This window comes from Lissotriton helveticus, chromosome 5_1 (genome assembly GCF_964261635.1).
Source record: "Lissotriton helveticus chromosome 5_1, aLisHel1.1, whole genome shotgun sequence".
Lineage (NCBI taxonomy): Eukaryota > Metazoa > Chordata > Amphibia > Caudata > Salamandridae > Lissotriton > Lissotriton helveticus.
This window is the reverse complement of record NC_136065.1, coordinates 849,543,425-849,559,525: the sequence shown is the minus strand read 5'-3', so window position 1 is coordinate 849,559,525 and position 16,101 is coordinate 849,543,425. Positions and strand designations below refer to the sequence as shown.

At 44.7% G+C, this 16,101-nt stretch overlaps 1 protein-coding gene across 1 annotated transcript in view; it reads left to right on the top strand.

The window, feature by feature from the left end:
- Window positions 1–16,101, top strand: part of LOC144753418 (rap1 GTPase-GDP dissociation stimulator 1-like) — a 591,335-nt gene that overhangs the window by 491,193 nt on the left and 84,041 nt on the right. The window contains exon 8 of the mRNA XM_078641113.1: window positions 919–1,050. Coding sequence (XP_078497239.1) covers window positions 919–1,050 — 132 coding nt within the window. The remainder of the gene's footprint in view (window positions 1–918; window positions 1,051–16,101) is intronic.

The following is a 16,101-nucleotide window of genomic DNA, read 5'->3' as shown; positions in this document are numbered from 1 at the left end:
AAGTTATAAGAACTCTTTAGATTTTTTTAATGTGTGTTGGCAAATTAAATAAAATGGGTCATCATGTCTTTGAATGTTTTTTCTGTATTTCTGTGTATTGTTTTCCGGTTCAAATCAGCCACACGCTTAGGCTGGGGCCCTCGGCTAGCAGTATTTACCTAGTGGGGAGGGGGAAGGGGGGGCGGATTCCAATAATGATTCGAGGGTCCCTGGGTTCCATTAATTGATTAATTGTGTTTTAACAACATATCCACAACACACATCCTCTAGGCAATGAGTCATAACAATCTTCTGTTATTAGTTAAGTAAATATATTCTGCATTCAGGATTTCAGCAACGGGACATAACATTCTTGTTCTACTGTTATTTTGTTAAGTTCATGACTGAGCCATATAGCCTCTCAGTACTGCAAAATATCTTCTCCACAGGTTAGGAATATAGAGATTCTCTAATTAAATTGCCACGGTCCCTACGTCCCAACCCAGTGGTTCTCAACGTTTCACTGCTGGGGACCCCAAATTATATAGCATAATTTTGGTATGCCCCATTTTTAAGAGGCTGCATGTAGGTAACGTGCTCAAAAAAGTAATAATATAACATAGCAATGTTTTATCCCAGTGTGGAGAGGTTGCATAAACTAGTTATGTGCTTTAAAAAATAATAATATAATATACGATTGTTATGTCGCATTGCTGACGATCTGCAGGCAGTAAACATGCACTTACCAATGTAATAATATAACATAAGATTGCTATGTCTCATTGCTGAGAGGCTACATGCAGTCAATGTGTGCTTAACAAAGTAATAATAACTTAAGATTGCTGTGTCCCTTTGATGGGAGGCCGCATGCAGTAGTCATGCACTAAAGAAAATATGAACATAACCTAAAGTTTGTCCTCCATTCCCTTTTTACACCAGATGATTCCATGCAGAAATTGTTTGACAATGGCTGTGGTACAGTCTACAAGAATGTCCCTGCCTGGCTGTCTTCCAGGCACACCGTGCTGCAGATGACAGGAGCTCTGGCCATTGCAAATTATGCAAGAAATGGTGAGTTGGCCTATCCAAGGGAACGAAAGAGTGTCACTGTTTTGCTTACTTGTGTTGCCAATCTGAGTTTCTGCATCGTTATTCTTTTTCGTTCACACACCAACAAAAACACATCTTACATAATTTTAACAAACAAAGGAGCATATTTACATTCAAGTGGCGGAGCGCGGGTTAGCTCCAAAATTGCTAAGGCCGCGCTCTGCAACTTTAGAAAATGCAGGGATGCACCGTATTTACAATATTATGGCTCACCCTCTACGTTTCTCCCTGCGCTGGCGCTAAAATCAGCTGGCTAGCGCCAATGCAGCCACCCTTGCCAGCACACACAGACACATGTCGCATGTGGTATGGGCAGGGCCGGACTGGCCGTTGCGGGCACCGGGCAATCCCCCGGTGCGCTGCATGGGTTGGGGGCTGGTTTGGGGCCCCTGGGGGCCATTTTTGTTACAGGCCGTTTTTGCAGCATAGCTGCAAAATCGGCCCTGTAACAAAATCGTCCGAAAACCGGCCCTCGCAAAGAGCTTGGCGGCACCCACAACAACCCCCCCCCTGGAGGGGGGAGGGGGGAGGGGGTGGGGGCCGGCCGAGCACTTTGCCAGGGCCGGTTTTGTTTCCCAGTCCTGCTTTCCTTGGCATGATTTAGAGTTTGGTGGGGGGTGTGGAACATCCAGCAAAAACAGAGGATGCCTTTCACACATCGTAGAGTGCATAGACGTCAGTGCACTCTAAATAGTGAGGACACAAAAGTTGTTCTTTTTGCTGGATGTCCCACATCTGACACATTCCAAATCCATCCTCAGTCTAACTGAGCTGGGTGATAGCTGCACCTGTTATTATGGCATTTGGGTGGAATCGTGGGCTCATCAAAAATCCTTTATTGGCACAAAGATAGTCTTGCTTTTTATTTTTACATTCTTTGATTCCATCTTATGACAAGACGGGCATGAACTGATTTCAAGTCCATGGCAAATGCCTTGATGGCACCTTCAATGTTTTTTCAACCTTAAAAGATCCCATAGCTTTTCCTGTATTACATGAGAAAACGGTCAAAGTCAGGGGGCCTTATTTATGAAGGCCTTGCACCGCAGGTGCGTCACTTTTTCCCATTTTAAAAGTGACGCACCTGCGGCGCAAGGCCTTCATAAATAAGGCCCAGGATAATTTTCATTGATGCTACGGAAGCCTCTGGGTCACAGAGCTCCGCTGTATGTGCATTTGACCAAAAAAAATTGTTTAAAAAAAAAATAAATCCCATAGCTCACATCTGGGTGTGGCTTTAGCCACCATCTTATATCAAAGGGAGATTTTTTTCTTAAAACATTTCATACAGCATTTTGAAATTTACTTTTAATACTATGTAAGCATAATGCCTATTTTTCAAGTAAATGTGCTTCTGTGTAACTGATTTTTCTCCATGCATATGATTAAACTGCCCTACAATCTGGAGTTTGTGCGAGAGATTGGCGTTTGGTTTTAGTAGTAAAAACCACACCCTCGAATTTCCACTGATAGCGTTTGACTGATCAAACCAAGCCAAATTTATCAGAAGTAAACTTACAAGAAAAGTCTGATACATGTTGAAATCTGTGAGGTACACCCCGATTCTGAATTGAATTCACGATTTTCAATGCAAACTTGGAAAAGGCATGCTAAGTAATAGCATGCTAAGTAACGTCATACATTCGGTACTTACACCTAGGAAATACTGCACCTTAGGGTAGCAATGCTTAACGGATGCGGAAAATACCTCATCTATTACTGAGGCACTTGTAGTCAAGGCCTCAGTACATTTTAATTCCTGTTGTTTACAAAAATCTCCCCTTTTCACTCCACTCTAGAAATGATATGGTTTGGCTGTGTTCGACACTGTCTTAGGTCTATATGTTGTTCAAAATTGTGATTAATAATTTATGGCCTAGTTACTGAAGCTGCAGGTGGAGTGTCATTTTCAGGATTTTGAGGGCCCCGGGCAAGACATATTTTGAGGCCCCTGTATGGAACAAAATTGATTTTATTTTACCCATTTACTGCTAATTTAGGCCTGCATTATGCCAGAAAGTACTAAATTATATGTTAAACTTTAATAGGGTCATACAAAGCACAAATCCTTAAGGGGACAATGGGACAAAGAGACAGATGTAAAATGTAAATCCGTATTTGTAAAGCGTGAACTACTCATCCTTACGGGTTTCAAGGCGCCGGGGGGCGTCGCGGAAATTAAGAAAGCTACTGCGCAGAGTCACATGGTGCTGAGCGGAGCGGCCACAGGAGCCGGGGATCAAACCATGAACCCTGTGCTCCGAAGTCAGCTGCTCTGGTCGCTGCACCACACCTCTCCTGAAGGTAGGGAGGGAGAGATGTTTGGTTAGAGAAATAGACTAGATGACTGCTGATGATTGAGTTTTGTATGGATAGTGGCAGATGTCTAATAGAGAGAAGGTTCACTTTCCAAGAGATCCCCTCGGAAGGTGGGGGCCCTGGGCAATTGCCCACTTTGCCCAATCCTTAAAACGTCTCTGTTCAGGGGTTCTCACTGCGCTGTGCCATTTTTCTCTTGACTCTTGGGCTTTTAGAAGGGTCGATGCAGTGGCGTAGCAAGGAGGAGGGGGGGAGGCGGTCCGCCCCAGTCAGCACGAATTTAGGGGCAGCATCTTCCCCCCGCTCTTACCTGCCGCCCCAGGGTGGCAATCACAAGCATCCCCCTCACCCACTCCTCAATGCGACTGTAGGAGAGAGGCATGCAGAGAAACCGCACCTGCTCTTCAATGCGGCAACGCAGGTCGGCCGCCGCAGGGACCGCCATGGGCAGCCAAAGGGCTAGCTATGCCACTGGGGGTTATGCAATACATTTCATCTTTCATGGCCTATGAATACTCAGAAAAAAACCTTAGTAAATAACCATCTATATCACAAACTGCTACGAACCCTTATAATGTGTACTCAAAGTGAGTAAATGCTTCAATTTTCTATAGGACTTACATTTAGTTTTTGTCCTGAAAAATATTTCTTTATATTCACATGCTCATTTATATTCTAAATTGGTGGTGCCCATTTACTGACTGACACCAATCTTTCTGTCTTGATGAAGACCGCAGAAATGTCTATTAATGGTGAAAACACTGGCAGTTATTGTAATATAATGACGGTTCGCATGTGAGTCAAACGCTTTCTCTGTAACTGCCCAAAGGCACCTACCAGCATTTTGTTCTACTGTGTGCTGCAGTAAGCAGGCCTCAGTGTGTCATGATGTATGCACCATAGAGCTGTGATTTACATGCCATGTCATCCAGAGAAATCCACTTTCCAGGACTGAAGGCTCTGATCTGAAAGAGTCAACATAAAAAAGGAGCGGATAACAGAATTGTTGTAAAATGAGCATCCAGGAGTCAGGATGAGTTGAGTTCCCAGGCATGCAAATTCAGTTTTAATATAGGTTAGCTCTAGAGGCGATCTCAGTACAGGGTTTAGGGCAGGGTGTCTGCATACATCACAGGTTCCAGTAAGAGACAGGTGCTACTTAACTATGCACAACATTTCTCTGGCCTCTACATCCAGACTCAGATGGCCATTACTCCCCCAAAAGTCTCAAACATCATTATCATATGAAATCTCTTTACTGATGTCATAACTACACTTTAATAATTGTTTTTTTAACCTTCTTGCTTTCTCACATATGCTTGAAAATACACCATTAACCCACTCTTTTCTTCAAAACATTTTCGGAGGTAGAACCCTCCCGAACCCTCCTTGCTCACCACTGGGCACTCAATCCGAACTTTTACGCTCACCACTTTCAAATGTCACCAGCTGCCACTGCTGGGGTACTCTGCGCAGACTCCGAGATACCAATCCCAATCCCAATCCTCCTCTCTTGCTTGGACTACTATTACCCAGCATGAGAGAAGCTCTGGGATTGGTCTGAGCGGCCTGGTTTGTCGCTCACGCAGGGCCTAGCAGCTGGTGTATTCTCCACCCGGCTGTGGGTTGGAGAAATACTAAGTGTCTATGTCGGCTTGGGTGTCCAAAGATGGCCGGCGAAACTGACCTGCACACTTAGCAGAGTCCATCACTCCTCCTCCCTGAGGTCCGGCTCAGCCCTGTGATTCAGCTGGCTCAGTGAGAAATAAAATGATAATAAAATAATGTTTTTATCACTTTATTTTTCACTGTTGCCTCTGCTGGGTAGCAACAGTGGGCAACGCTCCTCTGCTGTAGCAGAGAAGCAGCCCCTCACTGAACTACATTCCTCACTATAAATAAGAGTTTACTTAGTCATAACATTTTTAAGATGAATAAAAATAGGTAATTTATACAAATATTGTGGAATGAACCTCTTGAATACAATTCACAGAATTATTTCACTGTGTCTCATACGGAATAAACTTCATATAAACTTCATTAACAAGAAGAAAATATAATAATTATACTCATGTATCAAATGCTTTCCTATTAATTATGCTGTTCTATTATTACTATAGTTATTATTATCATTATTGTTATTATTATTATTAATATTATTATTATTTGTAGTAATGTTGTTATTGTTATCATAATTACATCATTCAGCAAAAAATAAAAACACATTTGCATATGTTCTTTATGCATCTTTGTCACTGGGAACTCTCGAACTTTAAGCAACCTTTTTCCATTAAAATGTAACATTTATATCAGTGAAAAATTTCCACATTTGAAAAAGAAGTTTGGATTTATTTCACCAATGTTGAGAACTTCCAATCGCCCCCTCCTTTCGACACATCTGCAGAACGACCACAGCTGAAGCATTAATGTTCAAACTGATGCTTGGGGGATGGGGGGGCGCACAGGGCAGAGGTGCTCTCCAAAAATGTAACCGACTATTCTTAGACACACCCAGGCTTCCACTGCTTCTCTGTGATCAAAGAAACATCTGCTTTATGGTGAATCAAAGCTGCCAATAGACAAAAGTCTGATATCTCTCTCTAGCAGGAGCATTAATTATAAGAGTTATTTTGACATCTTCATTCGTACCTGAAAGCTGGAGCACAAGGAACTCTGCAGCAGGTGGTTTTAAATTATAAGTTATTGCTAAACACAGCGCGCTCCCTGAGGTAAGTGCCCCTCCTATAGGTCAGCGCCCAGTGCGGCCGCCCCGGTGGGAGCGCCCTAAGCCGGCCCTGTGCTCTACCATTTTGCTTAGGTGTGAGGCGGTAAGCCCCTCTACAGCGTCTCCAAGTAAGCTTCCCCGCATTGATCCCTTGGGAGAAGTGGAAGGAAAGATGGAGGAGGAGCGGAAGGGAAGGAGGTGCTGACATGGGCAGTGGAGGTAGAAGGAGTAAGCTAATGCCTAATGCACATTTGACTCACATTGCAAAAAATAAAAAGTGTTTCACGTCAACAGAGCATTTAAGCCACAATCATTCCCACACTACCAGGACGTCTTTGCAGTGAGTATCCTTTAAAATAAATACCTTTATTTCAGGGCTGGATCATTCCCTATGACACCCACATCCCTGTGCAACCACAGCTCTGTTCACCCACTGTGGAAGGGCATTGTATCACCCTCAGTCCTTGCTCTGAAGAGCCAGGTCCCTTTGCTCCTCAAGTCAGTCTGATACCCGCTCCGCCAGGGAGATGGAAATCCATCATCTCATACAGAATAGGTCACTGCCCGCTTTAGCAGAACGAGCTGATATATTGGAAAATATCACTAAGTAAATTCATGCTTCAAGTGAGGGCTCCTGGTTTGGCAAGTGGTTTGTAAACAAGACAAACTCAACTCACTGGAAAACGATTGGGATGAGGAAAAGGGATGATGTGGTATTGTTAAATTCATTTCTGCCTCATTACACACCAGAAGATCTATCTCTGCATTTCAGGCTTAAAGAAGCTGAACATCTTTATGCCACTTATTGGGATACTCATGTTTATGTAGAACAAGGCGGAGGACCAGATTTACTATGATTTTGTATCAGGGTTGCATCAGTTTTGTGGTACAGCCCTGACACAAAATATTTTTGAATATTTACTAAGCCACACAAAGTCGACTTGTGTGGCTTTGCATAGTTCAGTGCATAGCTGTGTCTTGTGTTACTTTGTGTCAGGTAGGCGTTACATGGATGGAGCATGGGCATTCCTGTGCATCAGCCCATGTATTTTGATGTAAACCCAGATTTCCAACTCTTGGAATCCTGGGTTTGTGCTAAAATGGTGCTTCTTCCGAACAGAGGCATAACAAAGAGAAACATCTTTATTTCTCCTGTTCCTTCCTCTTTCCATGTACGTTGCATTCTGAAGCATACATTGAAAGAGGAATATGCCTCTCAGTGTTGCTTTTGTGCAAGAAGGTACTCCTTGCTGAATAAAAACAATCCTGCCCATAAGTCAGGCACCCGTTGATTATAGTGCAAGGGCGCCTGCATTGACACTAGGCAGTATATAGTGCGCCAGCGCAAAGAAAGGGCAGACATGCTACATATATTTGTAAATATGGAGCATTGCTGCTCTCTCTTGTTCATGCAGTGCAGCAAGATCCCTTGCTGTTGCACGTTTCATGGAATAATAGTCAATGTGCCCCGAAGCACTTCTGATCATTGAACTATGCTATTGTAAATAATGGTATCTATTGACAGTCAAAAACACTACAAAATGGCAAACCGGGCGACACTGCTGACAATGAACGCTTTCAGCTACAGCTATTGTTGATCTCTTGGTTTTTAAAGATCCCTGTGTCTCCCACCTGCAGCTCTCAAACAGCAAAATACTTATGCTCTGTTTGTGAGTGCCTCCTAAGGGGTGCTTGCACCTGATATTAAATCATGTGTTGCACTCAAAGTGTGTTTCGTGCTGGAAGTTATGTGCATGCAGTTTCCTCCATGTAGCACTTTGTTGAAATTTCATAGGCAAAACTGCAGGGCAGATTTAATAACATTTGACGCAGCACAATGCAGCAAGACAACTTGCTGCTCTGTGCTGAGTCAAGTGGAGAGGGCAGGAATATGTTCTATCTACTAAGATATGGAGCAACTCTTGAATGGGTGCAGAAACCGACCCAATACGGTCATGCATGTAAATTAGGGGACGTATCTGTGACCCCTGAGTACTCCCTTGCTACCCCTGGGCACTACCTTGGGTCCACTAGCAAGCCACGGCCTGTGCAGGTAAGAGTGATGGGGCCAGGTGTAGGGGGGGGGGGGATTACGACAGACAACGCATGGTTGTCTGTCGAATGCCCCCCCCCCCCCCAACTCGGCCCCACCGCTTTTACCTGCTTGGACCGTGGCTGCCCCTAGCTACATGCTGGCAATGTATGGTCCTGAATGAACCATGTCTTTAACACTTTTCGTCTTTGAAATATGGCGGTTACAAAGGTTTGCTGCCCCCACTCAACTTCTTTCATAGTGGGACAGGCAGAAGGGGTACAGAGGAGGGACCGGCAGAAAGGTTGCCAGTATGGCACAGAGTGCTCAGTATTGTATCTTAGAATTTAAAACGAAAGCAGTTCAAGTGTGAAACATGGCCTGGTAGGTGATGCAGAAAGCCTTGAAAGGAGGAGCATTTGGCATGGTTAATCAGTGGACCAGCAGGAGAGCAGGAGGGCATGGGTGATGTGCTCCAATGGTCTCAGCTGTTGCAGGGTCTGGCTGCTTCCCTTTGGAGTCTTAGGAGTATGAAGATTGGTGCTTTGAGGTGGAGTTTGTTTGCATGGTCCAGTCAATGCAGAACTATTGGTATGGGGGTCTGTTCTGTGATAAGCCTAGGTGAGGGGAGATGTAGCAGTGAGTTTACAATGTCCACAGGACACTTTTTTCACTTAGTTCACTCGAGGGTGAATCCATAATAACTCCCAGATATCTCACTTCAGTAGAAGTCACCGAGAAGGGGCAGAGTTACAGAGACTAGAAGGCTTTTTCTTTCTTTTTCAGCATTTTAGAATCTCACTGTCAGTAGATTCCCATTGATCAATGGCTTGGAGGCAGTGTTCAAGTTCTAATAAAATTTGGGTTGGTGGTCTCGGAGCAGGGTCCACATATTGGTACCTGTACTCGGGCCTTTGGCACGCTGCCTTAATATATATGTTATACTAAGGCATATGATTACTGTTCGGCATAAGAAGGGTGTATCATGTGTAGCTGATGATGCAACCCTAGCATACGATTGATGCACTCTAGTTAATGTATGGGTGATGACTGAATGAAACTTTAATCTCCTTTACTCACTTTTTTGGTCATTGTGGCGTCATTGGGGTATTCAGTCATGTGACTTAACTTCTTGTGTCATCAGAGTATTAGGTCATGTGATGTCACTTCTTGTGATGCTGATGAGGCAGGGCCAAAGAGTACATGATCTCCCTTCCGTTACCCCAGGCATTTTGGTGAATCGACGTCTATGAATATTCTGTGCATATTGTATTTCCGAGTGTGGTTTTCAGCCCTGAGCTTTGCAGGGCAGTTAAAATATTTAGATTTGTTAGCGAGCTCTAAAATAGGTGACTGTTTCTGCAAACAATAAGGTGATGAAATTAATGTGTGAATTAATCTTAACCCTAGTGATTACTCAGGCGTCCAGGACATTGTTTTTTTGGTCACTATGCCACCTAGCGAGGGACCTGCCATGTGCAAAACAGCCTTTGTCCTGCTCAATCCAAGCTTCCAGGCTGGGACACCTCCAGACAGGGACTCAAACAGATCTGGAGTTGTATTTATTATTTTATTGTATTTTAAAGAGCACGAACCAGACCCATGAGGGTATCGGAGCGCTTTACTGGATTGAAGGGTGGTATACGATAGAATTAGGAGGGGAGGGTACCAATTGGGAAAATAGGTATATACATTATACAAGGAAAAACAAGCAGTCTAAATTCCTGGATGCATTTGGGATAGAAAAAAACTGGTAGTTGCTTTGTGTTTCTGTTGGGAAGGGGTCTGGCTTGGGAGGTGTGGCTGGACTAGTCCTGTTGGACCAGTACTATTGCTGGTCTTTGTCTAGAATTGCAATTGGGCGAAGAACAATGGACTGGAAGGCAGCCTGAGCAATTGCCAGTGGATGAGATTAATTCAAACACACCTTCCATTACCTTGATGCTTATTGGATTGCTCACATGGGAGCAAAGAACATTTGCAACCATTTTAGCACTTGGTCCCATTAGACCTTTACTTCAAACTGCTCTTGTGTTGCTGTTTTTCATGGACATTTGCTACTGTTATGCAGCGGTTGGTAAATGCCAATGTAAATTGTGTGCAAGAGTTGATAACGTGGGCTAAAAAGTCACAAAATCTGTTGGCTTGCGTTATTCTTGATTTCTTACAATTTAGGTCATATTCCGATTCAAATAACACACAGATAGGTGAATCTGTACTCGCAAATTACGCGGTTTGCATACGTAAATTGAACTGCTAAATATTTCAGGAATCAGTCTCTATAACGTTATCTTTAATTTGCAAAACATCAGAGCTCGTATCAATTCCTGAAGACTCTTTTACCTCAAAGAATTTCAAAGGTTTTTAGAATCACTGAAAAATATATGTGCACCACATGTCAAATAAGGTCTGATTCTATTATTAGATTGCCGCAGGATTTAGGATTAAAAGCTCAGTCTTCTAAAACCTGGATGAGTTCTGCGGAGGATTACACGCTTTTACGGCGAGTGATGTCACACGTTAAGGGGGAATGGGAAAGGCAGAGGAGGCGAGAGCAGCAGATTGGAGAAAGTGTGCACAGTGACAAGCAAGATATTAAAAAGCAAGCTCTAGAAGATAAAACAGGGCTCAGCGTTTGTAGTGCAAACTGGACTCGCTATTGACCTTTGGAATAGCCACCCCAAATCCCAATAAGTAAGTGAAGGACCCCCCCCCCACTTTCCCGGGGTAGTTTCAGCTGCTCTCCCCCAAGAATATGTTAAAAACTTTGTGGCAGCAACTGTTGCATTTTGCAGAGCAGTTTTCAAATAAACTTGTTAAAATGCCCCTGGTTTTACAGGTACCTGTGAACGGGTACTCCTGAAATATGCTGATAAATTCTAACAGTTTAGCTAGCTGGAATGGTCCACCACAGGGGTATCTGGATTCTGGCTGACCCTCCTTCATCCCTACTGTTGAATATACAGATACTTTGGTGACTGCTCCTCAGTCCTAGGTATGTGGCTCTGTTCTGTCCTATCTATTTGGCTTTTGCAATGTTGGGTTGGCTGTGGGGCACTCTGGCACTGCCAGGTGGGCCATCTTGAAAGGGCCGGGATGTGGACCGTTTTTAGTGTGTCAGGGTTGGGCCCACAGGACCAGAAAAGCATCCCACATACTGACTCCTTCAAGCTGCCTCACATGGTAGTGCCAGAGTTCCTGGTAGGCCAGTCCAAGACTGCTTTTCAGAGCGGTAACTGACATCACTGTTTTAGCCTCAATCCTCCTGGCCCTTCATATGAGCCTGGCATGTGAATCACTCTTTACCAGGACTCTCCAGATGTAAATGCAGCACATGACTAAAACTACCTCTGCCTCACAGTTCTCCCAGAGGTGAGCTGAACATGTATCTGGCTTCCCAAGCCCTACTGGCCTTTTAGTATCACTGACCATTCAGGCAGGTGGTGAAAAGTGAGAGATGGATAGTAACAGTCTTCATTCACAAAAAATGGTCAAAGCAAAGATCAGGGGGTGGAGTCTGGCCGTCGGTGGATATTGCCACCTCTGTGTGAAGCTCCTCCAGCCCACAGAGAGTTTTGCCCACCAGAATGCTTGCCTCCGCCCGCCCCACCATCCCCACCGGGGTCTACCAACCATGAGGGGGCAGCATAACTTGTGACCCCGCACAGTGGGCGGTACCGACCCTGTGAACCTGATGATTGTCACGCCTCGCTGAGGCCTATGCAGCCATCCACAGCCGTCAAGTTTTAATCTATTTTGAAACACAAAATTTGTGTCGGTGAGCTATTGTGCTAAATTACTTCAAGTCTGCTAAACACAAGTTGGCCTTTAACTGCAACCCTTTCCAGTTCTTTATTCTATTACAGTAGCGGCTCCTGGAGGGAGTGCTGCCTGGCGGTGACGCAGGGTGGGGGAGGGTCAGGGTGGGGGGTAGTAAACTCCGGATTATGGCCGAATGGAGGTAAGTATACAAATTAATAAATAAAATGAATTTCACTGCGCGCGCTGCATCGTATTTGGAGTTTTTTTTTGGGGGGGGGGTTTGATGAAACTCTTGTTACCGTACTCTTTCTTCTAAATAATGCCCCGAGAGTCTAAAGTAGTATGACTGCTTTCTCTGTAAACACAGAACCCATTTCTTGTGATCAGATAAACAGCTTTGAGATATGTCTATAAATCCTTTGGCATTACAGCCAGATTTATCAACACCTTGCACCAGTGCAAGTAAACAAAAGTGAACCAAACTGGTGCAAACTTGTGTTGTGCTGGAAAGTTGCCTAAAAATAATGCAATGCATTATATGTGCTGCTCATTGTTACTTTGTGCCAAGATGGCATCTCATGAGTGGTACATGGGTGTTTCCATGTTACTAACCATGGGTATTGATGCAAAGCCCTGTGTAGTAACACTCTCGGGCCGGCCAAAAAGTCATGCAGACTTTGCATGTTCTCCACCCAGGCTTCATTACAGCCTGGGTGGACAACATACCCAGGCTCCCATTCCCTGGCTGAACGCCGAGCCACAGCGCTCAGACCAATCACAACACTGCATTGCAGCATTGTCATTGGTCATGGGAGCCTGGTTGCGCTTCCTGTTCCTGGCTGTGAGAGATGCGGCAAGAAGACAGAGGAGAGACGCGGCGACGACGGAGGAGAGATGCAACGAAGAGGTATAGGTTTTTTTCCATTGTTTTTTACAACCCTCTCCCCCCACTACTCCCCGCCCGCCACCCCCGATCCTTGCTGGCAAGCACTTGGAGAGAGAGCAGAAGCACAATATCTTAGTAGATATGATACTGTTCTCTTCTCTGTCTTTTTCACAATGCAGTGTAGTAACTTTGGATGTTGCGCTGCGTTAAATGAAATAATTAACTTTGCCCAGACTTAGATAATAAAATAATTAGCCACAGTTTTGCATAGTGACATAATAATTGTAAATTGCTATAATGCATCCATTCTTGTTTTGGTCTTTAGAAAAGACAAGCACACTATGCTGCACAGATTTTGTGGTAGTTGCCCTAGTTCTGTACTTTTATGCAGGATTTCTGCTTACTGGTTGTTGCTCCCCTCCCTCTGCTGGGAATGAAGTCTATTTCTCTGGTTGCTTAAGCACATAGGGCTGCACATATTAGAAGCTTCCTAAAGAGAGTGTTTGATTTTATTAAGTGGGCTATCTCCCCATCGTAAAATGGGGCATGAATACATGTATTGCACAGGGGCCGCTTCTCCATTCGAGTGGAAGAGTATCACTCCACTTAAGGGCCCCCCAGAGCCCCAGAGAATAAAAATAAAATGGCAATTTATTACCATTTTATTTTTCATCGTCCATCCAGAACCGTGTGTCAGGATGGGGCGGGGCCTGCTGAGTGACAGCAGGGAGGAGTGGTGAGCACAGGGCTGCCTTTGCACTGTTTAATGTGTGCATGTCTCTTTGGCCGGCCGCCTTGATACGGCCAGGCAGATATATGCGCACTTTAAGCCTCTCAATCCATTTGTCTTAAGACAGCTAGGGTGAGAGAAAGTGTAGGCATCCAGTGACCTCGGGAGCGCCAGGAGAGGCCGTTCCCACCAATCAGGGCATGCTCACATGCTGGTTAACATCCCGTGAGAAGGCCAAGATTGGTCGAGGGAGTTTGCTGGGGCCTGTACTACTGTCCAAGCAGAAGAGGTCGGAGTGAGGAGAACGTCGTCGGACACAATCCGGTAAGTGTTTTTCTTTTTTCTTTCTTTTTTCTGTTTTTTTTGCCCGCCACGCTCCCCTCAGTAGGTGCGAGCCACCACTGGTATTGCACGTTTATTGAAGAGACTTTTTTAGGGAAAGCAGGAATTGCCTAAAATGGAGCCCACTCTTCCGGTCTATAATTTTCCACACTCTCTCTGCTGCAAATGGGAATGCATTCCATGAATGGAGTCTGACAAGACTCCTATAAGGACAATTTCCCCTAACATCCCAGGAGACTGGAGCTAGAATACTAAACTATTCTGTTTCTTGAACACCAAAAACCACAGCTTCTCTTTTTATCTTATTTTTTTAACTTAATAGGTTTATTGGCATTAATTGACATTACAAGACATAAGGAATCAATCGCATCAATCAGTGCAGAGTGGTGAGTGAGAGACGAAGCAAGCACCATCTCACGGCTCCCACCACACACACATGCTTCTCAGTGCCTCTTGTTCTAATATACCTTAAGCACTCAATGTGCACCAAGTGCTGCTATTCTTTTTCGTTAGGTCTTGAGTTATACCCCTGTGTTCCCATGAGCCTTCTTAAATTGAGGTATGTGTGTGCAGGCCATTGACAAACCTCCTAGACAGGTATCTCCAATTCCCTGCTGCTGCTAACCCCCCAGTCCTTTTATTAAGCGCAGGAGGATGACCGCTTCTCTGCTTTCTAGCAATCTCACATTTGGCAACCAACCAGACTATGTGCATGAAGATGCCCTTTTATCTATCAGTGTCAATCCAGATGTTACATGGAGTAGGGCGAATTTGGGATCTGCGTCCACTATCTAGCCTAATACTTCCCCAAGAGTGATCAATACACCTTGCCAGCAGCCCTACAACACTGGGCATTACTAAGTAGTGTGAAGGAATTCCCAGGCCTACCTCCACTACAGACAGTTAAAGGATTGACTCTTCCCCAAGGGCCAAGGTTTGAGGTGGATAATGTAGACTCTATGTTGGAACTGTTACTGAATTATTCTATACTGAGCAGCAATGGCTGCCTCCCAGCAGCCATTTAAGCCACCTGCCATTCCTCACCTCTGATCACTCACGCATCTCTCTCATAAGTTGACTAGAGCAAACCAAAGATGCCAGGTGTATGTATTATCAATGAACGATATGGTGACAAGATTTTCTTACGGTCCATACCGCCCATTAAGAGCTTGGCTTCAAGTAGGTCAAAAGCGGGGTGAATAGTTCCAGTGCTTAATTTGTTAAACAAAATAAGTGCCAGGGCTCCCCTCAGGAGGCCACTGCAATTTGCATGACCCTTTTACCCTGCCAGCATTGCCAATGACACACCTATATAACTACTAACCATCCTATGACTACATGTCTGACAATTGAAACTGTTCAAGGCCCCCAACGCTATAAGACTTGTTTGGGCGGCAGGTATTACTTGTTTTTAATGTATAATGAATTAATAAACAACTGTTATCTTGCTAACCTTTAAATTACACAAACAGTGGCACCATGTGGTAGCTGTCATAAGAGCCGGTGTTGAGAATTTAGTGCCAGTGGCGAGCAGCGGAAACCACCAGTTCAAATTAAGCACTGTCAATCTCACAAGTAGTGATGTAATATCTAAGGAATTGATGTTTATGCACACCATTTGATTCCTGGAGACTGAGGAATGAGCTCGTCTGGCTACCAGACATAACGTCCGTCACTCAATTTAGCAATTCTAATTGCGTCCCATCCATTACAGTCCTTTGCGACAGCAGTTTCATGGAGCATAGTTCCCACCCAAAATGGGTTTTTTTGTCACCCTTTTGTGCCATACTTTTGTCTCTAAGGGCCTGATTATGAGTTTGGTGGTGAGGGAGCAGGAATGCCACGCCGCTGCCCCTCACTGCCAAATCTGTGTGCGCACCACCCACCAGGTTAAGACTTTTTTAGTCACTGGAGGATGGCTCTTATGGTGTTCCCACGGCATTGCCCATAAAATAGGTCCTGCAATGGGAACGTCAAAGGCAGTACCTGCATGGCATGGAATGGTGCAGTCCATGCCGTACATGTACTGGGGTGCATGATTGGCGGAACCGCAGTGGTCTCGCCAAGCATATTGCAGCCTCAAGACCGTCACGCCACTGCCAGAGATCTCTGACGGTTGCAGCCGTGCGATGGAGGTTTGACCGCCCAATATGTAATGGGGCGGTCAGACCACTGGTGTAGCGTTGGTTGGACCAGTGCCGCTATGCCACTGTGAG